The 20,395-nt window shown below is 35.8% G+C and overlaps 8 protein-coding genes across 8 annotated transcripts; 4 read left to right on the plus strand and 4 right to left on the minus strand.

Annotated features, from left to right (window-relative positions):
- Positions 1-664: 664 nt before the first annotated feature.
- On the plus strand, positions 665-1,081 carry LOC131806067 (histone H4). The gene has a single exon (XM_059129962.1). The coding sequence runs from the start codon at positions 699-701 to the stop codon at positions 1,008-1,010; it is 312 nt and encodes a 103-aa protein (XP_058985945.1). The 5' UTR covers positions 665-698; the 3' UTR covers positions 1,011-1,081.
- Positions 1,082-2,515: 1,434 nt separating this feature from the next.
- Positions 2,516-3,041, minus strand: LOC131806057 (histone H2A). Its single transcript, XM_059129950.1, has one exon. It carries the CDS (start codon positions 2,976-2,978, stop codon positions 2,604-2,606), a length of 375 nt encoding a protein of 124 aa, XP_058985933.1. The 5' UTR covers positions 2,979-3,041; the 3' UTR covers positions 2,516-2,603.
- An 89-nt stretch (positions 3,042-3,130) lies between these two features.
- On the plus strand, positions 3,131-3,683 carry LOC131806061 (histone H2B). Its single transcript, XM_059129955.1, has one exon. It carries the CDS (start codon positions 3,250-3,252, stop codon positions 3,622-3,624), a length of 375 nt encoding a protein of 124 aa, XP_058985938.1. The 5' UTR covers positions 3,131-3,249; the 3' UTR covers positions 3,625-3,683.
- A 771-nt stretch (positions 3,684-4,454) lies between these two features.
- On the minus strand, positions 4,455-5,234 carry LOC131806050 (histone H1-like). The gene has a single exon (XM_059129944.1). The coding sequence runs from the start codon at positions 5,179-5,181 to the stop codon at positions 4,498-4,500; it is 684 nt and encodes a 227-aa protein (XP_058985927.1). The 5' UTR covers positions 5,182-5,234; the 3' UTR covers positions 4,455-4,497.
- Positions 5,235-13,184: 7,950 nt separating this feature from the next.
- On the plus strand, positions 13,185-13,602 carry LOC131806066 (histone H4). Its single transcript, XM_059129960.1, has one exon. The coding sequence runs from the start codon at positions 13,220-13,222 to the stop codon at positions 13,529-13,531; it is 312 nt and encodes a 103-aa protein (XP_058985943.1). The 5' UTR covers positions 13,185-13,219; the 3' UTR covers positions 13,532-13,602.
- A 1,781-nt stretch (positions 13,603-15,383) lies between these two features.
- On the minus strand, positions 15,384-15,900 carry LOC131806059 (histone H2A). Its single transcript, XM_059129952.1, has one exon. It carries the CDS (start codon positions 15,863-15,865, stop codon positions 15,491-15,493), a length of 375 nt encoding a protein of 124 aa, XP_058985935.1. The 5' UTR covers positions 15,866-15,900; the 3' UTR covers positions 15,384-15,490.
- A 196-nt stretch (positions 15,901-16,096) lies between these two features.
- Positions 16,097-16,661, plus strand: LOC131806063 (histone H2B). The gene has a single exon (XM_059129957.1). The coding sequence runs from the start codon at positions 16,136-16,138 to the stop codon at positions 16,508-16,510; it is 375 nt and encodes a 124-aa protein (XP_058985940.1). The 5' UTR covers positions 16,097-16,135; the 3' UTR covers positions 16,511-16,661.
- Positions 16,662-17,246: 585 nt separating this feature from the next.
- LOC131806052 (histone H1-like) lies at positions 17,247-18,127 on the minus strand. Its single transcript, XM_059129946.1, has one exon. It carries the CDS (start codon positions 18,072-18,074, stop codon positions 17,391-17,393), a length of 684 nt encoding a protein of 227 aa, XP_058985929.1. The 5' UTR covers positions 18,075-18,127; the 3' UTR covers positions 17,247-17,390.
- Positions 18,128-20,395: the final 2,268 nt, after the last annotated feature.

A 20,395-nucleotide genomic window follows, 5' to 3' on the forward strand; every position in this document is an offset into this window, starting at 1 on the left:
AAGTTAGTATCTTCGAAAAGACCAACCAAGTAGGCTTCACTGGCTTCTTGCAAGGCCATAACAGCAGAGCTCTGGAAACGCAAGTCAGTTTTGAAATCTTGAGCGATTTCACGAACCAAACGTTGGAAGGGCAATTTGCGGATCAACAATTCAGTACTCTTCTGGTAACGACGGATTTCACGCAAAGCAACTGTACCAGGACGGAAACGATGAGGCTTCTTAACACCGCCGGTGGCTGGGGCACTCTTACGGGCAGCTTTGGTAGCTAGTTGTTTACGGGGAGCCTTTCCACCGGTCGATTTACGGGCAGTTTGCTTAGTACGAGCCATTTTTCACTTGAATTTTTTTCACTTCACTAGAGATATGCACACAAACACGGTAGACACTGTAATAACGTTGCCATCGCCACGAAAACGAGTATTTATAGAAAATTGTGCTGTTAGCATCAACTTTCGGGGTTGATATGTTAGTGAATTCTTACCTATCCGTATACCAAATGTACACGCACACACAAAAGAGAACATACAATACTAACGGCAAATGTACACACACACATATAACTGTACATACTTTACTTGTGTGTTCAATAGTTGGAGAGAGCCTCAAATTTTGTATAAATACGAGCGGAATCGCCCGAAAAAAACATTAGTGCTCAAACTGTTCGTGAAGTGATAAGTGAAATAAACTAAAGTGAAAAAATGACTGGTCGTGGTAAAGGTGGTAAAGGCTTGGGAAAAGGTGGCGCTAAACGTCACAGGAAAGTGCTCCGTGATAACATCCAAGGTATTACCAAGCCAGCTATTAGACGTTTGGCTCGTCGTGGCGGTGTAAAACGTATCTCTGGCCTGATTTACGAAGAAACTCGTGGTGTTCTGAAGGTGTTTTTGGAAAACGTTATTCGTGATGCTGTCACCTACACCGAACATGCTAAGCGTAAAACCGTCACCGCTATGGATGTCGTATATGCTTTGAAGAGACAAGGCCGTACCTTGTACGGTTTCGGCGGTTAAACAAATTCTTGACGCAATTTGGAGAAATATTTTTTACAACAAAACAATCGGTCCTTTTCAGGACCACAAAATATATCAAAAAAGAGATACTTTCTTGTTGAAAACTATTTTTTTTAAAATTAAAATAAATAAAAAATAAACACTTACCTTAGGAAATATAGGGATTTTATGTCAAAATTTCTAATAATTTTCTTTTTCAGCTTTCTCGTATTTTTTTCTCACAAGTCGTGAAAAATCAAATAAAAAAAATATAAATACTTACTCGTTTCTATTTTCTCCAGAATATTTTCACCGAAAGCCTTCTTTTACCGATGTCTCTTATTTTATTCCCGATCATAAACATGCCGTCGGCAACTCACATCGCTAAACACATTTACTTCTTCTTCTTCTTCCTCTTCGTATAATATGAGTATAACATAGCGTCGCTTTATGTATGTATTGGTATTATTTAGTCGATATTACTAAAGAACGACCATGCTGTGGTAGCAAAGTAATTTCATTTTGACTTTTTTTTTAAACATTGTTGAATGTTTTCTCAAAATTTAATTTGAAATTGTTGAAAATATTTATTAAATAGATCGTTGATTTATTTTATTTCGAAAAATTTCATTAAAAATTTGTAAATTTTTCACTAATCATTTCCTTTAAAATTTTACCGAAAATTAAAATCATTGAATTTTATTTAAAAGTTCTTCATTAAATGAATTTTATTTTATTTATGTTAAATTTTCTTATTTAATTTTCAATTAATTTAATTTTTCATTACATTATTTTTTAAAAATCACATTTTCGTTTTATTTAAAATTATTATTATTATTAATTTAAAATTATTTAATTTATTTCCTTTTCATCAATTTAAAAATTTTTGATTTCATTTAAAGTATCTTTTATTTTCATAAAATGTGTTTATTATTCCAAATTTCTTTAAATTATTTTCAAATATTTTCATTTAAATTTCTTTGAAATTTCATTAATATTTGCCTTTATTTTCTGAAATTTTCTTATTTTAATTTAATTTAATTATTTTCGTTAATTTTCATTTCATTATTTTACTTTTATTCTATTTTTTGTGTTTAAAATTTTCCATAGCACCACAATGCGCTTTTATTTTCATGTATGTGTCCATTTATTTCCACCAAAACACTACTTTGCCGCCAAAATTCCCTTGCAAATCATCTACTTTATGCCTTCCCCAAAGAATGCGCCGGGGTACGATTTTTTCACATAAAATTACTACCCAGCCAGCCACCACCAACTGCCACATGCTTCTTCTTCCTCATAGTATACATACTCATTTGGTGACGCCACGATCTCTCCTCTCTCGCTCGCTCTATTCCTGAAATCATAAGAGACAACAACAACGACGACAACACAAATATCCAACTGACAACGAAAAACAGTTATTCTGCCAACGTCTCATAGAAAATTATTGAGAATTTTATTTTTTTCATACAAATGTAGCTTGACGCAATTTTCTTTCCCTTTTCAAATATTTTTTGTCGTCCTGAAAAGGACGGATTGGTTGATTTTTCTATGGAATTATACGATGGTCTGTATTCTTCTTCTTCATTCCATAATACCTTTCGAAATAATTTAGGCTTTCTTTTCGGTCTTCTTGGGCAAGAGAACAGCTTGGATGTTTGGCAATACACCACCTTGGGCAATGGTAACGCCAGACAGCAATTTGTTCAATTCTTCGTCGTTACGGATGGCCAATTGCAAGTGACGGGGAATGATACGAGTCTTCTTGTTGTCACGGGCAGCATTGCCAGCCAATTCCAAGACTTCAGCAGCCAAATATTCCATGACAGCGGCTAAATAGACGGGAGCACCGGCACCAACACGCTCAGCATAGTTGCCTTTGCGCAACAGACGATGGATACGACCGACGGGGAATTGAAGACCAGCACGATTGGAACGGGACTTTGCCTTTCCCTTAACTTTGCCACCTTTACCACGACCAGACATTTTCACTTTATTTTAGTTTTGAACACTTCACTTAAGCACTGAAAAACACAAATGATAAAAATTTTCGGGCCGAAACGTGCTATTTATACTTTTCTCACACACACATTTCTTCAATAATGGGGTGGTTTGCCTTGTGTGTGCCTGCTAGCTGTGACTACCTGAAATTCTTGTCGACTACAATCTACAAATTCTGTATAGCTGGCCGTTTTGGTTATCATTTGTGAACAGTGTTAAAAGTGTTTGTGTGATTCAAAAAAAATAATAAGTGAAAATGCCTCCTAAAACCAGTGGTAAAGCAGCAAAGAAGGCCGGCAAAGCCCAAAAGAACATTACCAAGGGCGATAAGTCGAAGAGACGTACCAAGCGTAAGGAGAGTTACGCTATCTACATTTACAAAGTGTTGAAGCAAGTCCATCCCGACACCGGTATCTCCTCCAAGGCCATGAGCATCATGAACAGTTTCGTCAACGATATCTTCGAACGTATTGCCGCCGAAGCCTCTCGTTTGGCCCACTACAACAAGCGCTCGACCATCACCAGTCGGGAAATCCAGACCGCCGTCCGTCTATTGTTGCCCGGTGAATTGGCTAAGCACGCCGTCAGTGAAGGTACCAAGGCTGTTACTAAATACACCAGCTCCAAGTAAATGTCTTGATATTTTTCATTTTCATGCGTCGAAATACTACCTTAAAAGGCCCTTTTCAGGGCCACAAAAAACATTTCAAAAGAGATCATATTTTGTTGAAGCTACAATTTATCATTATTTAGTAATAAACGAATAAAATTCCATAGGAAATATATTTTTCTCTATACAATGATTTTTCCATGCATTTAGCTAACTCGCATATGTGCCTATGTTTAGCCATTGCTTGTGCGATATGCTATAACAGCCATCGTCGTCGTGCTATGTGTGCGTGTGTTAGTGGTGATTTGCCTTGCCGTCGTTGATCAACATCGAATGGGCATCATGTATGTGTGAGCATTTTGATACAGCACAACGGCAAAGCAACGAAATATAAGGCTGAGGCAGAAATTTTCAAAGGAAAAAATGTATTGATGGAAAATGTAAATATTTTGCCAAAATGTCATTTTTGGATGAAATTCGTGAAATTTAACAGAGAATATGAAAATATCAAATTTTCAAAATTAAGTAGAAATTATAAAATGACCAAATTATGGGGATTTTCGAGAATTATGACCTGTGGGTAATTAGGAAAAATTTTAAATATTTTATTATCTTTTATGACCTGGGTTAAAAAATAATCCAGTGGCGTCCACGATTATATTGGCTCAATAAAATTACCTAATAAGAACAGTAATTAGCGAAAGTAATTTTTTTCCCAAAATGAAACACGTGTACAAATTTACTTATTTATTTAGGTAACAAATATATACGATAACTGTTGAAAATAATATTTTTCTCTTTTTTAATTTAATTTGTAGCCCTGAAAAGGGCTGTTAGATAGTATGTTTTCGAATATCGAAAATATTGTGGAAAAAGTAATCTTTCTGGGAAAAATTACTTCTTGGCGGCGGTTTTCTTAGCAGCTGGCTTCTTTGCTGCTGCGGCCTTTTTGGGCTTAGCAGCTGCAGTTTTTGCCTTGGGTGCCTTTGGTTTAGTGGCAGATGCTTTGGCGGCGGTCTTTGCTGGTTTAGCTTTAACTGTACCGGTTTTCTTGGCAGCCTTTGCCTTTGTTTTGTCGGCCTTCTTCTTTTCAGCGGTCTTCTTGGCGGCAGAGGGTTTTTTGGCAGCTGCCTTCTTCTCACCAGCGGCCTTTTTAGGGGCGGCAGCCTTCTTCTTTTTGTCACCAGCGGCTGGGGCCTTCTTCTTCTTTTCAGCAGTCTTGGCTTTGGGTTCCTTAGAGGCCGAAGCAGACAATTTGAATGAACCAGAAGCACCCTTACCTTTAGTTTGGATCAATTTTCCACTGGCAACGGCACCTTTCAAGTACTTCTTGATGAAGGGGGCCAATTTTTGGGCATCTACTTTGTAGGTGCTGGCCAAGTATTTCTTGATGGCGGGCAATGATGAACCTCCACGTTCCTTCAGGGTCTTGATGGCGGCATCAACCATTTGCTGGGTTGGAGGGTGGGTAGGGGCAGCTGATGGCTTCTTTGCTTTGGCAGCGGCTTTTTTTGGTGCCTTTTTCTCAACAGCGGCAACTGGGGAGGCGGTGGCTTCAACAACGGCGGCGTCAGACATGGTTATTCACTGTTTGGTTTATATTTCACTGTTAACACAAATACACTCACAAATTTATGTGTACTATTATTTTTGTTAGCGGCGTTTCTCAAGTTTATCAAGTTTCAAGTTTATTAATTCAATTCATTAATACAATATATATATGACTTATGTCTAACAAAAGCTCTTAAGGACTACTTAAAACTACTTAGCATACTAATATTTATCTAAGTTTAACTCATTAATACATATATATGTGCATAATGTATGCATCATATCGCTAACACCAGAAATTAAATTTCATTGTATGTAATATATGTTGTATTTAGCTTATATTCCCCCAGAAAAATAATTATTAAAAAAAGGGGCTAATAAACAAAAAAAAAAAAAAAAAAGAAAAAAGTGTATTTTGGAATTATGGTTATGGTGCTTAAAACTACTTATAATTAACTATGTACAGGTGTGCTTCATCGGCTACTGGGATATATTGTAGACGGTATTATTAATGTCGAACGTCTTATAACGGCGGTGATAGAAAAGTAATTGATTATCAATAGAGAGAAGGCCTGCTCTGTCCAAAGGTAATAAACACTTTGGTGCGTGATAGTTTGTCTCTAATATGTTGTTAATGTCAGTAATACTATTATTATTAAGGCTGTCAATAATTAAGGAATTTTCCAAAAATGATGATTTTTCTAGGAATTTTAGAGCACCCTTGATCAGGAACATATCGATTCTGTCGAAAGGTGTGTTCTCGTATACAGCGGAATTGTGCGGGAGTCGCCATATTCCATTGTTGTCTAGTATGGGTTTTATTTCAAGACACGATCTTAGCACCCTCCTCTCCCAGATACGAATTCTCTCCATTTGATGGGAGGAGATTCCGTACCAGACGGGGAAGGCGTATGCCAAGATCGGTCGAATTATTTGCTTATAAATTAACAGTTTGACAGGCAGTGTTAGTCCACCTGATCTGCAAATAACCCGCTGGTAAGCCCAGAATAATTTTTTGGCCTTACCGAGAATGTAGTCCACATGTCTGACGAACTCAAAATTGGAGTGGAAAACCACGCCCAGATATTTGAGCTGGTCAGACACGCGGATCAATTGTCCTCCGATATATGGCGTAGCTTCAAAGCCTCTGGAGCTGGGGAAGAGGTGTTTTTTTATACCTTTAAAAACGATGCCTTCACATTTGTTGATGTTAAGTCTCATTTTCCATTTCTCAAAATATATGGAAAGGGTGGTCAGATATTGGTTTAGGCGTCTATTTGTGTTATGAGCATGGGCTCCAGATGCAGCGATAAATATATCGTCTGCATATATTAATAGCAGATCCCCCTCGGGTGGTTGAGGAATATCTGCTAGGAATATATTAAACAATATAGGTCCAAGTAAGGACCCTTGTGGGACGCCTGCGTATATATTCCTGTCCGTGGAGAAGGAATCTCCGATTCTAACTTTGAACTTTCTTGATTTTAGAAAGTCCGCTACAATTCTGCAGGTATTGCGATCCATGTTTAAATTAACCATTTTATAAACAATGGCATTGTGCCATACGTTGTCGAATGCCCTGGAGAAATCCAGGCTAATCCCTATTGTAATATGCCTATTGTTTAGGGCATTAGAAACATGATTCCCAAGGACTGTGAGGGCATGTGACGTGGACAGTCCTTTCCTGAAGCCAAACTGGCTGTCAGAAAGTAGTCCGCGGTCCTCAATTTCCAAGGAAATCTGTTGTAGGATGAAGTATTCTAGTAGTTTCCCAAATGCTGATAGTAGACTAATAGGTCTATAACTATCTGGCCTTGTGGGGTCCTTTCCTGGCTTTGGGATGGGAACAGTTATGGCGGTCTTCCAAATATTGGGGAAATAACCCAGGTTTAAGCAATGGTTATAGATTATAGCCAAAGTGGACCATGTTGAATTATCAGTCTTTCTAAGTACAAACTCAGGGATTCCATCGGGTCCACTGGATTTACTGTTGGGTCTCCTCTTGACTGCAGCGCCTATATCCTCAGGGGATATAAGACTGAGTTCTGGGATATGTTCAGAGCCATCCGCTAGTAAATTTTCAGAAAAATTTACCAGGGGAGACCTACTATTGAATTCTTGTTCTATAATATTAATACTACCATCTTGGGGACGTGGTGCAGTAATCATGCCTTGAATAGAATCAGCGATGATATTGGCTTTATCCTCGTCAATATATATAGCAGTTCCATTATCGTCAGAAAGAGCAGGTATGGTACTGCGCCTAATGCCAGCGGCAGCCTTGACTTTGCCGTACACTCTTTCGTTCATAGTGATACCATTCAGGAAGCTTATCCAGTGCTCACTGTCGTGTTGTGAAATAGCCCCCTGAATAGTTCTGTCAAGGTTATTAATATTATTCTTGATATCGTCATACCTAAATGGGTCTCTACAGCGGTAGAGCGTACGGCGTAGTCGTTTCTTTTCCCGGATGAGGTCCAGAATATTAGAGGGAAGAGGGCGTAATCCTCTATTGCCTTTTTTAACTTTTGGGATAGATTCATCCATAGCCCTTTGGAAAATATCCACCATTTTCTCAATACCTATATCTATTTCCGAAACCGTGACATTTCGGTTAATAGGGAGTTGGCAGCTGGGCAAATCTTCCCCTAGTATCCTATTAAACCTACGTATATCAATTTTTTTGTAATCAAAAAATTTTGCATTTCTGGTGATTATAGGGATTATGCCACGCACATTGATAGTAATTGCCAAGTGATCGGAATTACAATCGGTGGTGCTGATACCTCTACCTCCATTATCGTCAATATCTATGCCAGGGGAGGCTAAGCATATGTCGATGTATGTTTCAGAACTTCTACTTATTCGGGTGGGGCCGTCAGTAGGAATTACTGTAAGGTCCGGACACCCTAAAATGAAATCGGCTATGGATCTGCCTCTAGAGCAGGAGGTGGTACCGCCCCAGCTGATATGTCGGGCGTTGAGATCAGCTCCAATGATGATGTGTCCGTCTCTCGCCAAAGGTCTGAGGCATTCGAGATCAGAGGAGCTAAACCCATCGCCAGGTCTACAGTACATGCTCACTACATGTAGCGTCGACCCATCTACCCTAAATAATTTAATACAACAATTTTCTATGCTACCAGAATCTAGGACTACTTGTTCGCATTTTATGTTTTGCTTAACAAGGATTGCAGTACCGCGGCCAGTTCTATCTATTCTTCTCTGCAAAAAGGTTTTATAGCCCTCCATGACCAAATTCGCATGGGTAGGCACCATATGCTCCGCCAACATCATCACATCAGGCCGATGGTCTTTAAGAAACAGATTTAAAAAGTGTTTCTTGTGCCTCGATACTAATGAGTTGACGTTGGCGAACATGCACTTGATAGATCTAGTCATCAGAGCAGAGTGATGTTAAGATGCCAATCATAGCCTTAGCTTGGCAATCTTGATTTACACTATTTAAGTCCTTGGCGTATTTGCGGACTTTCGCAAGGCATGAGAAGAAATCGTTGCCGAAATTCTTCTTGCAAATTTGATCAAAGTTTTCGAATGAGGTCATTATGTCAGTCATAGGCCTATCCCCTGTATTGGCCACTGAATTGTGTGTAGGTGTGTTTTGTGACAGATCGTTCTGTTTCGTAATTTCAGCAAAAGAGACACCCATTTTAACTTTGCCACTATTGGCCGAAAATCTATTTTGACGTGTTGCTTTTTTATTATTTTTTGCAACCGCATCGGATTTAATTTTTGCAAGTCGCGATTGTCGAATTGGACATTCGCGTGAGTTGGCAGCGTGTCCCTCCTTGTTGCAATTTACGCATTTAAAAATGTAATCCGGTTTTTTGGAGATTTGGCCCGTTATGGGATCTTTAACCTCAATCATGGTGGGCCTAAGGACACCGGGAGGGATGTGACACTTCTTAGGGCCATGTGCTCCCCCACACTTACAACACCTGTATGGCATACCACAGCCCCCTGAGGAGTGAGTTGGCCGTTGGCAATTGTGGCATTGGGTTAGACCCTTTTTTGTATCTCTTCTGAGTGAAATGCCGCAGTTAAGGAACTTGCGGACTTTGAACAGGCGATCTATATCTGATCCTTTACTGAAGTGGATGAGCCACTTCTCAAAATCTAAATAAATTACTCTTAGAACTTCAAGGTTAATGTCTAGGTTTAAGAGGCCATCCTTAATATCCTCGGCATCATATGTCGAGGATAATCTTTCCATAATGATGGAGTGAGGAGTCTGATCTTTAGAGGAGTACGTAAAAAAATTTATGCCCCTGCTGATAAAAAGTGCTCTAATCTTCGAATGGTCTTCGATGGATGCCATTTGAAAGTTTGCCTTTTTTTTATTGACAACCTTAATTGAAAAGTCTTCGTGTCCGATTTCGGTCGTAATTAAACTTCTAAACTCTTTTATATTGACATTATAGGCCGTTATAAGAGGTATCGACTTACGTTTGATGTTAGGTGACTCCGATGAAGCGCCCTTATCAGCTGTAGTATTGTTGTCGCTCGTGTCCATGTAGTTGGTCTGCGATATTATTTTAACCTTACGCCTGGGCTTCTTCTTTTTCTGAGCTGCAGACATTGGTGTTATTGAGCTAATATCTTCCCTGCTTTCGGTTGATATGGCTGGTATATCTGGTTGTGTAGTTGCCTTTGTCGCATTAGGCACATCCTTCTTTTTTTCTGAGGCTCGGCATGCACTCAGTATGTTTATTCGTGGTACCGGCGGTGTATCCACAGGCTGCACTGGCAGTGTGTCAGCATAGTCCATCTTCAAGGTAGCATCATTACTGCATTTATTTCTATTGCTCTTGTTTTCATTAGTTGGAGCAATTTGTTTTTCGAGGTTAGTGATAATTCGTTTGCAGCTCATTTCCTTGGAGTGAGCTGCTGTAAGTTGCCTAGCTGATTCATCCTGCATATTTTTTAGAAATGTCAGCTCGGCTGTCAGTACTTTATTTTGATTCTCCAGCGAGATAATCTTATCTTGCAGTTGTCTAATGACTGCGTTCATTTCAGAGTAGTTGGTTGGCGAGTCGCATTTCCGTTTTAGTTGCGGCCTGGCATATTTTACCTCTTGCCATTCACCAATCTCGTCTGTAGTTTGTCTCTGCAACGGTTTAGTTGTATCTGCGTTGCCAGCATTCATGTTGTCAACATTTATGAATGCTGTAGTCTCGGTGGCGGATGATTTATTTTCGCCCAGTAGCAGCTTATCGGCAGCAGACTTATCTGCCGCCTGTAAGACGTTCATATGTAATAACGTCCGCTTGTAGCTCAGTTTGTTTGAAAACGAATTTTATCTCCCTGAAGGTAATATTTGCCTTCAGTAATTTGTTTTCACTTCCAGTTGTTTATATTCACTGTTTGGTTTATATTTCACTGTTAACACAAATACACTCACAAATTTATGTGTACTATTATTTTTCTTTTGTTAGCGGCGAGCTAAAGTGTAGGTACATCGAAAAGATGAGATGTGCATAGTAGTCAATTGGTAAATTTTTCGAAAGATTGTGTGGAAGCGTGTTTAATTTTTTACAAAAGTTTTCGGAGAAATTAAATTTTCCTGAAGAAGCTTTGATAATTTTCACTAAAAATGTTTTATACCTTTAAAGTATAGATTTCAGGCTATGTTTTAAAGAAAGTTTGGTGTAATTATCACTTGCCGTTTGTGAATTATAAACGTTTAACTTGGCAGATTATAAAAATGTAATCACAAATTTCCAACTAAAATTTAAAAAAATCAAATTTTTTATGAAAATTTAATTGAAAATTCTTTTTGAAAATGTAGCCTGATATGTTTACTTTAGGATCAAAGAAAAATATCGATGAAATTTCATATTTTACTATGTGAAAAAATTGAAATTATTATGTGGTCTATGACAGCAGAAATCCTCTTGTTGGCATAATTTCAATGAAGAAAAGTTTTTCTTGAAATAAATTTGAAAGCTCAAATCTTAATAAGTTTTATAAAAATTTCTTAAAAAACATTTCAGAATTTGTATATTTACATCAAAATATAACATTATTCACAAAAAGTCATAATTTACGGGGAAAAGTTACAAAATCCCCAGAATACTTCATACTACCAATGTACAGGCATTCACTGACAAACGGTTATGTATTTTCATTTTGCAATATTTTTTATGAAATTTAACATAATTTGTTCTAAAATTTATAAAAATAGTATTAGAAGCCATTTTCTACGTCATTTTGTCAAATTTTTGTTAATTTTATGAAAAAATATTCCCAAAAAGAAATTCCTCTTTACAGGCAAATATCACCTAGAACACTTGGAAATGTCATGAAATTAATTGCGTTTTACAAAATGATTTTCGATCAACTTCAAAGGTAGATATTATTGGAATTCCTTTTTATAATACTTTTAATTATATTTTACATCAAAATTCTCAACAAATCAATTATTTTCTTCTTCAATTTTTGAAAATAATAAATTATTACCAATTTCTTCTAAATACATCGGGCAAAAATAATTTTGTAATTCCATACGGAGAAAATTCATATTAAATCTCTTAAAATGCGTATAAAACATTTAAAAATGTTGCTGAAAAGGAATAAAACATATTTCATACATCATTCCTGAAAAAAATTAAATACGTGGGGCACATTTTAGCTGGAAATTTTTAAAATTCACATGAAATAATTCGTAGAAATTAAAGGCAGAGAATTTTCCCGTTAAATTGAATAGTCCACAACAGAAAAAAATTATCGAAGGGGAATAAAATGAGAGAAATAGACAAATTTCGCGCCAAAAATCATAAAGAGAGCAATTTTTTGTTTAACGGGAAAAGGAAAAAAACAAAATGGACAAAAAAAATCCCGTTAGCAAAATGTATGTGGTGGTTGTTTTTATGAGTCATAGCATTTTTTTCGAAGAGGGAGTACAAAAATGATAATAATTTTGCAAATTAAAGGAAAATATCAAAATGGATAATTCAAAAAATTCAAATAAAATTAAAAAAAAAAAATAAAATATTCGATCAAAATAAAATAAAAAAATTAAATAAAAAAATAAAGTGTCGAAAAATCATCAACGAAAAAAAAAAAACAACATCAAAAAATATATCTTTATTTTAAAAAATGTTAATTGTTGAAAAATAATCATAGCCCTAAATTATTTTTATTTATTTCAAAAAAATGCTAAAAATTGTAGATTGAGTAAAAAATATCTCTTTTTGTAAAATATTTGTGGTCCTGAAAAGGACCGATTGTTTTGTTGTAAAATTGTTGCTTTTAAAACGTCAAGAATTTAAGCACGTTCTCCACGAATACGTCTGGCCAATTGGATATCCTTAGGCATGATGGTGACACGCTTAGCATGGATGGCGCACAAGTTAGTATCTTCGAAAAGACCAACCAAGTAGGCTTCACTGGCTTCTTGCAAGGCCATAACAGCAGAGCTCTGGAAACGCAAGTCAGTTTTGAAATCTTGAGCGATTTCACGAACCAAACGTTGGAAGGGCAATTTGCGGATCAACAATTCAGTACTCTTCTGGTAACGACGGATTTCACGCAAAGCAACTGTACCAGGACGGAAACGATGAGGCTTCTTAACACCGCCGGTGGCTGGGGCACTCTTACGGGCAGCTTTGGTAGCTAGTTGTTTACGGGGAGCCTTTCCACCGGTCGATTTACGGGCAGTTTGCTTAGTACGAGCCATTTTTCACTTGAATTTTTTCACTTCACTAGAGATATGCACACAAACACGGTAGACACTGTAATAACGTTGCCATCGCCACGAAAACGAGTATTTATAGAAAATTGTGCTGTTAGCATCAACTTTCGGGGTTGATATGTTAGTGAATTCTTACCTATCCGTATACCAAATGTACACGCACACACAAGAGAGAACATACAATACTAACGGCAAATGTACACACACACATAACTGTACATACTTTACTTGTGCGTTAAATGGTTGGAGAGAGCCTCAAATTTTGTATAAATACGAGCGGAATCGCCGGAAAAAAACATTAGTGCTCAAACTGTTCGTGAAGTGATAAGTGAAATAAACTAAAGTGAAAAAATGACTGGTCGTGGTAAAGGTGGTAAAGGCTTGGGAAAAGGTGGCGCTAAACGTCACAGGAAAGTGCTCCGTGATAACATCCAAGGTATTACCAAGCCAGCTATTAGACGTTTGGCTCGTCGTGGCGGTGTAAAACGTATCTCTGGCCTGATTTACGAAGAAACTCGTGGTGTTCTGAAGGTGTTTTTGGAAAACGTTATTCGTGATGCTGTCACCTACACCGAACATGCTAAGCGTAAAACCGTCACCGCTATGGATGTCGTATATGCTTTGAAGAGACAAGGCCGTACCTTGTACGGTTTCGGCGGTTAAACAAATTCTTGACGCAATTTGGAGAAATCTTTTTTACAACAAAACAATCGGTCCTTTTCAGGACCACAAAATATATCAAAAAAGAGATACTTTCTGGTTGAAAACTATTTTTTAAATTAAAATAAATAAAAAATAAACACTTACCTTAGGAAATGTAGGAATTTTATGTCAAAATTTCTAATAATTTTCTTTTTCAGCTTTCTCGTATTTTTTTTCTCACAATTCGTGAAAAATGTCTAAAAATCAAATAAAGAAAAAATATAAATACTTACTCGTTTCAATTTTCTCCAGAATATTTTCACCGAAAACCTTCTTTTACCGATGTCTCGTATTTTATTCCCGATCACAAACATGCCGTCGGCAACTCACATCGCTAAACACATTCAGTTGTTCTTCTTCTTCCTTTTCGTATAATATGAGTATAACATAGCGTCACTTTATGTATGTATTGTTGCTGTTTAGTCGACATTATTAAAGAACAACCATGCTGTGGTAGCAAAGGAATTTCATTTTGACTTTTTCAAACATTGTTTAATCTTTTCTCAAAATTTAATTTGAAATTGTTGAATATTTTTATTAAATATAGATCGTTGATTTATTTTATTTCGAAAAATTTCATTAAAAATTTGTAAATTATTCACTAATCATTTCCTTTAAAATTTTACCGAAAATTAAAATCATTAATTTTTTTTTAAATTAAAATCACAGAATTTTATTTAAAAATTCTTCATTAAATTAATTTTATTTTATTTATGTTAAATTTACTTATTTAATTTTCAATTAATTTAATTTTTCATTAGATTATTTTTTAAAAATAACATTTTCGTTTTATTTAATTTTATTTTATTTTTTCCTTATTATTAATTTAAAATTATTTAATTTATTTCCTTTTCATTAATTTAAAAATTTTTGATTTAATTTAAAGTATCTTTTATTTTCATAAAATCTATTTATTATTCGAAATTTCTTTAATTTATTTTCAAATATTTTCATTAAAATTTCTTTAAATTTTCATTAATATTTGCCTTAATTTTCTAAAATTTTCTTATTTTATTTTAATTTAGTTGTTAATTTACGTTATTTTATTTTTCTTTGTAATTATTTTCATTAATTTTCATTTCATTATGTTACTTTTAATCTATTTTTTGTGTTTAAAATTTTCCATAGCACCACAATGCGCTTTTATTTTCATGTATGTGTCCATTTATTTCCACCAAAACACTACTTTGCCGCCAAAATTCCCTTGCAAATCGTCTACTTTATGCCTTCCCCAAGAATGCGCCGGGGTACGATTTTTTCACATAAAATTACTACCCAGCCAGCCAGCCACCACCAACTGCCACATGCTTCTTCTTCTACCTCATAGTATACATACTCATTTGGTGACGCCACGATCTCTCCTCTCTCGCGCTCGCTCTATTCCTGAAATCATAAGAGACAACAACAACGACAACACAAATATGCAACTGACAACGAAAAACAGTTATTTAGGGTCCCTTTTTTATTCATCTTTTTTTAAGGGAATTCATTATGTATTTATTTACATTAAAGTATTATAGAATTTTTTGAATTAATTTTAGGTAACATTAAATGTGTGACCCCCCCTTATCGTATTATTTAGATAAACTTAGAAAAATAAGACTTTATGCTAAGTATTTTTAATCTATAGACTTAAGAAATATTGTTAGTTAATAAGTTATTAAATAACTATGTGTAGAGAGCAGATGAAAAAAATAAACTTGAACTTGAACTTGAAAAACAGTTATTCTGCCAACGGCTAATACAAAATTATTGAGAATTTTTATTTTTTTCATACAAATGTAGCTTGACGCAATTTTCTTTCTCTTTTCAAATATTTTTTGTCGTCCTGAAAAGGACGGATTGGTTGATTTTTCTATGGAATCATACGATGGTCTGTATTCTTCTTCTTTTTCATTCCATAATACCTTTCGAAATAATTTAGGCTTTCTTTTCGGTCTTCTTGGGCAAGAGAACAGCTTGGATGTTTGGCAATACACCACCTTGGGCAATGGTAACGCCAGACAGCAATTTGTTCAATTCTTCGTCGTTACGGATGGCCAATTGCAAGTGACGGGGAATGATACGAGTCTTCTTGTTGTCACGGGCAGCATTGCCAGCCAATTCCAAGACTTCAGCAGCCAAATATTCCATGACAGCGGCTAAATAGACGGGAGCACCGGCACCAACACGCTCAGCATAGTTGCCTTTGCGCAACAGACGATGGATACGACCGACGGGGAATTGAAGACCAGCACGATTGGAACGGGACTTTGCCTTTCCCTTAACTTTGCCACCTTTACCACGACCAGACATTTTCACTTTATTTTAGTTTTAAACACTTCACTTAAGCACTGAAAAACACAAATGATAAAAATTTTCGGATCGAAACGTGCTATTTATACTTTTCTCACACACACATTTCTTCAATAATGGGGTGGTTTGCCTTGTGTGTGCCTGCTAGCTGTGACTACCTGAAATTCTTGTCGACTACAATCTACAAATTCTGTATAGCTGCCCGTTTTGGTTATCATTTGTGAACAGTGTTAAAAGTGTTTGTGTGATTCAAAAAAATAATAAGTGAAAATGCCTCCTAAAACCAGTGGTAAAGCAGCAAAGAAGGCCGGCAAAGCCCAAAAGAACATTACCAAGGGCGATAAGTCGAAGAGACGTACCAAGCGTAAGGAGAGTTACGCTATCTACATTTACAAAGTGTTGAAGCAAGTCCATCCCGACACCGGTATCTCCTCCAAGGCCATGAGCATCATGAACAGTTTCGTCAACGATATCTTCGAACGTATTGCCGCCGAAGCCTCTCGTTTGGCCCACTACAACAAGCGCTCGACCATCACCAGTCGGGAAATCCAGACCGCCGTCCGTCTATTGTTGCCCGGTGAATTGGCTAAGCACGCCGTCAGTGAAGGTACCAAGGCTGTTACTAAATACACCAGCTCCAAGTAAATGTCTTGATATTTTTCATTTTCATGCGTCGAAATACTACCTTAAAAGGCCCTTTTCAGGGCCACAAAAAACATTTCAAAAGAGATCATATTTTTGTTGAAGCTACAATTTATCATTATTTAGTAATAAACGAATAAAATTCCATAAGAAATATATTTTTCTCTATACAATGATTTTTCCATGCATTTAGCTAACTCGCATATGTGCCTATGTGTAACCTTTGCTTGCTTGCTTGTGCGATATGCTATAACAGCCATCGTCGTCGTGTATGTGTGCGTGTGTTAGTGGTGATTTGCCTTGCCGTCGTTGATCAACATCGAATGGGCATCATGTATGTGTGAGCATTTTGTTACAGCACAACGGCAAAGCAACGAAATATAAGGCTGAGGCAGAAATTTTCAAAGGAAAAAATATATTGATGGAAAATGTAAATATTTTGCCAAAATGTCATTTCTGGGTGAAATTTGTGAAATTTGAGAGAATATGAAAATGACAAATTTTCAAAATTAAGTAGAAATTATAAAATTGACCAAATTATGGGGATTTTCGAGAATTATGACCTGTGGGTAATTAGGAAAAAATTTAAATATTTTATTATCTTTTATGACCTGGGTTAAAAAATAATCCAGTGGCGTCCTCGATTATATTGGCTCAATAAAATTACCTAATAAGAACAGTAATTAGCGAAAGTAATTTTTTTTCCCAAAATCAAACACGTGTACAAATTTACTTATTTATTTAGGTAACAAAAATATATACGATAACTGTTGAAAATATTTTTCTCTTTTTTAATTTAATTTGTAGCCCTGAAAAGGGCTGTTAGATAGTATGTTTTCGAATATCGAAAATATTGTGGAAAAAGTAATCTTTCTGGGAAAAATTACTTCTTGGCGGCGGTTTTCTTAGCAGCTGGCTTCTTTGCTGCTGCGGCCTTTTTGGGCTTAGCAGCTGCAGTTTTTGCCTTGGGTGCCTTTGGTTTAGTGGCAGATGCTTTGGCGGCGGTCTTTGCTGGTTTAGCTTTAACTGTACCGGTTTTCTTGGCAGCCTTTGCCTTTGTTTTGTCGGCCTTCTTCTTTTCAGCGGTCTTCTTGGCGGCAGAGGGTTTTTTGGCAGCTGCCTTCTTCTCACCAGCGGCCTTTTTAGGGGCGGCAGCCTTCTTCTTTTTGTCACCAGCGGCTGGGGCCTTCTTCTTCTTTTCAGCAGTCTTAGCTTTGGGTTCCTTAGAGGCCGAAGCAGACAATTTGAATGAACCAGAAGCACCCTTACCTTTAGTTTGGATCAATTTTCCACTGGCAACGGCACCTTTCAAGTACTTCTTGATGAAGGGGGCCAATTTTTGGGCATCTACTTTGTAGGTGCTGGCCAAGTATTTCTTGATGGCGGGCAATGATGAACCTCCACGTTCCTTCAGGGTCTTGATGGCGGCATCAACCATTTGCTGGGTTGGAGGGTGGGTAGGGGCAGCTGATGGCTTCTTTGCTTTGGCAGCGGCTTTTTTTGGTGCCTTTTTCTCAACAGCGGCAACTGGGGAGGCGGTGGCTTCAACAACGGCGGCGTCAGACATGGTTATTCACTGTTTGGTTTATATTTCACTGTTAACACAAATACACTCACAAATTTATGTGTACTATTATTTTTGTTAGCGGCGAGCTAAAGTGTAGGTACATCGAAAAGATGAGATGTGCATAGTAGTCAATTGGTAAATTTTTCGAAAGATTGTGTGGAAGCGTGTTTAATTTTTTACAAAAGTTTTCGGAGAAATTAAATTTTCCTGAAGAAGCTTTGATAATTTTCACTAAAAATGTTTTATACCTTTAAAGTATAGATTTCAGGCTATGTTTTAAAGAAAGTTTGGTGTAATTATCACTTGCCGTTTGTGAATTATAAACGTTTAACTTGGCAGATTATAAAAATGTAATCACAAATTTCCAACTAAAATTTAAAAAAATCAAATTTTTTACGAAAATTAATTGAAAATTCTTTTTGAAAATGTAGCCTGATATGTTTACTTTAGGATCAAAGAAAAATATCGATGCAATTTCATATTTTACTATGTGAAAAAATTGAAATTATTATGTGGTCTATGACAGCAGAAATCCTCTTGTTGGCATAATTTCAATGAAGAAAAGTTTTTCTTGAAATAAATTTGAAAGCTCAAATCTTAATAAGTTTTATAAAAATTTCTTAAAAAACATTTCAGAATTTGTATATTTACATCAAAATATAACATTATTCACAAAAAGTCATAATTTACGGGGAAAAGTTACAAAATCCCCAGAATACTTCATACTACCAATGTACAGGCATTCACTGACAAACGGTTATGTATTTTCATTTTGCAATATTTTTTAGTGAATTTAACATAATTTGTTCTATAATTTATAAAAATAGTATTAAAAGCCATTTTCTACGTTATTTTGTCAATTTTTTGTTAATTTTATAAAAAAATATTCCCAAAAAGAAATTCCTCTTTACAGGCAAATATCACCTAGAACACTTAGAAATGTCATGAAATTAATTGCGTTTTACAAAATTGATTTTCGATCAACTTCAAAGGTAGATATTATTGGCATTCCTTTTTATAATACTTTTAATTATATTTTACATCAAAATTCTGAACAAATCAATTATTTTCTTCTTCAATTTTTGAAAATAATAAATTATTACCAATTTCTCTAAATACATCGGGCATAAATAATTTTGTAATTCCATATGGAGAAATTCATATTAAATGTCTTAAAATGCGTATAAAACAATTCAAAATTTTGCTGAAAATGAAAAAAACATATTTCATACATCATTCCTGAAAAAAATTAAATAGGAGGGCAACATTTTAGCTGGAAATTTTTAAAATTCACATGAAATAATTCGTAGAAATTGAAGGCAGAGAATTTTTTCCCGTTAAATTGAATAGTCCACAACAGAAAAAAATGATCGAAGGGGAATAAAATGAGAGAAATAGACAAATGTCGCGCCAAAAATCATAAAGAGAGCAATTTTTTGTTTAACGGGAAAAGGAAAAAAACAAAATGGACAAAAAAAAATCCCGTTAGCAAAATGTATGTGGTGGTTGTTTTTATGAGTCATTGCATTTTTTTTCGAAGAGGGAGTACAAAAATGATAATAATTTTGCAAATTAAAGGAAAATATCAAAATGGATAATTCAAAAAATTCAAATAAAATTCAAAAAATAAAATATTCGATCAAAATAAAATAAAAAAATTAAATAAAAAAATAAAGTGTCGAAAAATCATCAACGAAAAAAAAAAAAAACAACATCAAAAAATATATCTTTATTATAAAAATGTTAATTGTTGAAAAATAATCATAGCCCTAAATTATTTTTATTTATTTCAAAAAAATACTAAAAATTGTAGATTGAGTAAAAATATCTCTTTTTTGTAAAATATTTGTGGTCCTGAAAAGGACCGATTGTTTTGTTGTAAAATTGTTGCTTTTAAAACGTCAAGAATTTAAGCACGTTCTCCACGAATACGTCTGGCCAATTGGATATCCTTAGGCATGATGGTGACACGCTTAGCATGGATGGCGCACAAGTTAGTATCTTCGAAAAGACCAACCAAGTAGGCTTCACTGGCTTCTTGCAAGGCCATAACAGCAGAGCTCTGGAAACGCAAGTCAGTTTTGAAATCTTGAGCGATTTCACGAACCAAACGTTGGAAGGGCAATTTGCGGATCAACAATTCAGTACTCTTCTGGTAACGACGGATTTCACGCAAAGCAACTGTACCAGGACGGAAACGATGAGGCTTCTTAACACCGCCGGTGGCTGGGGCACTCTTACGGGCAGCTTTGGTAGCTAGTTGTTTACGGGGAGCCTTTCCACCGGTCGATTTACGGGCAGTTTGCTTAGTACGAGCCATT

Source organism: Musca domestica, unplaced genomic scaffold, assembly GCF_030504385.1.
Source record: "Musca domestica strain aabys unplaced genomic scaffold, Musca_domestica.polishedcontigs.V.1.1 7, whole genome shotgun sequence".
NCBI classification, from domain to species: domain Eukaryota; kingdom Metazoa; phylum Arthropoda; class Insecta; order Diptera; family Muscidae; genus Musca; species Musca domestica.

Bases quoted from the DNA above. Each gene is read 5' to 3' on its own strand.
- LOC131806059 (XM_059129952.1), bottom strand. From the start codon at position 15,865: ATGTCTGGTCGTGGTAAAGGTGGCAAAGTTAAGGGAAAGGCAAAGTCC.
- LOC131806061 (XM_059129955.1), top strand. From the start codon at position 3,250: ATGCCTCCTAAAACCAGTGGTAAAGCAGCAAAGAAGGCCGGCAAAGCC.
- LOC131806066 (XM_059129960.1), top strand. From the start codon at position 13,220: ATGACTGGTCGTGGTAAAGGTGGTAAAGGCTTGGGAAAAGGTGGCGCT.
- LOC131806050 (XM_059129944.1), bottom strand. From the start codon at position 5,181: ATGTCTGACGCCGCCGTTGTTGAAGCCACCGCCTCCCCAGTTGCCGCT.
- LOC131806057 (XM_059129950.1), bottom strand. From the start codon at position 2,978: ATGTCTGGTCGTGGTAAAGGTGGCAAAGTTAAGGGAAAGGCAAAGTCC.
- LOC131806067 (XM_059129962.1), top strand. From the start codon at position 699: ATGACTGGTCGTGGTAAAGGTGGTAAAGGCTTGGGAAAAGGTGGCGCT.
- LOC131806052 (XM_059129946.1), bottom strand. From the start codon at position 18,074: ATGTCTGACGCCGCCGTTGTTGAAGCCACCGCCTCCCCAGTTGCCGCT.
- LOC131806063 (XM_059129957.1), top strand. From the start codon at position 16,136: ATGCCTCCTAAAACCAGTGGTAAAGCAGCAAAGAAGGCCGGCAAAGCC.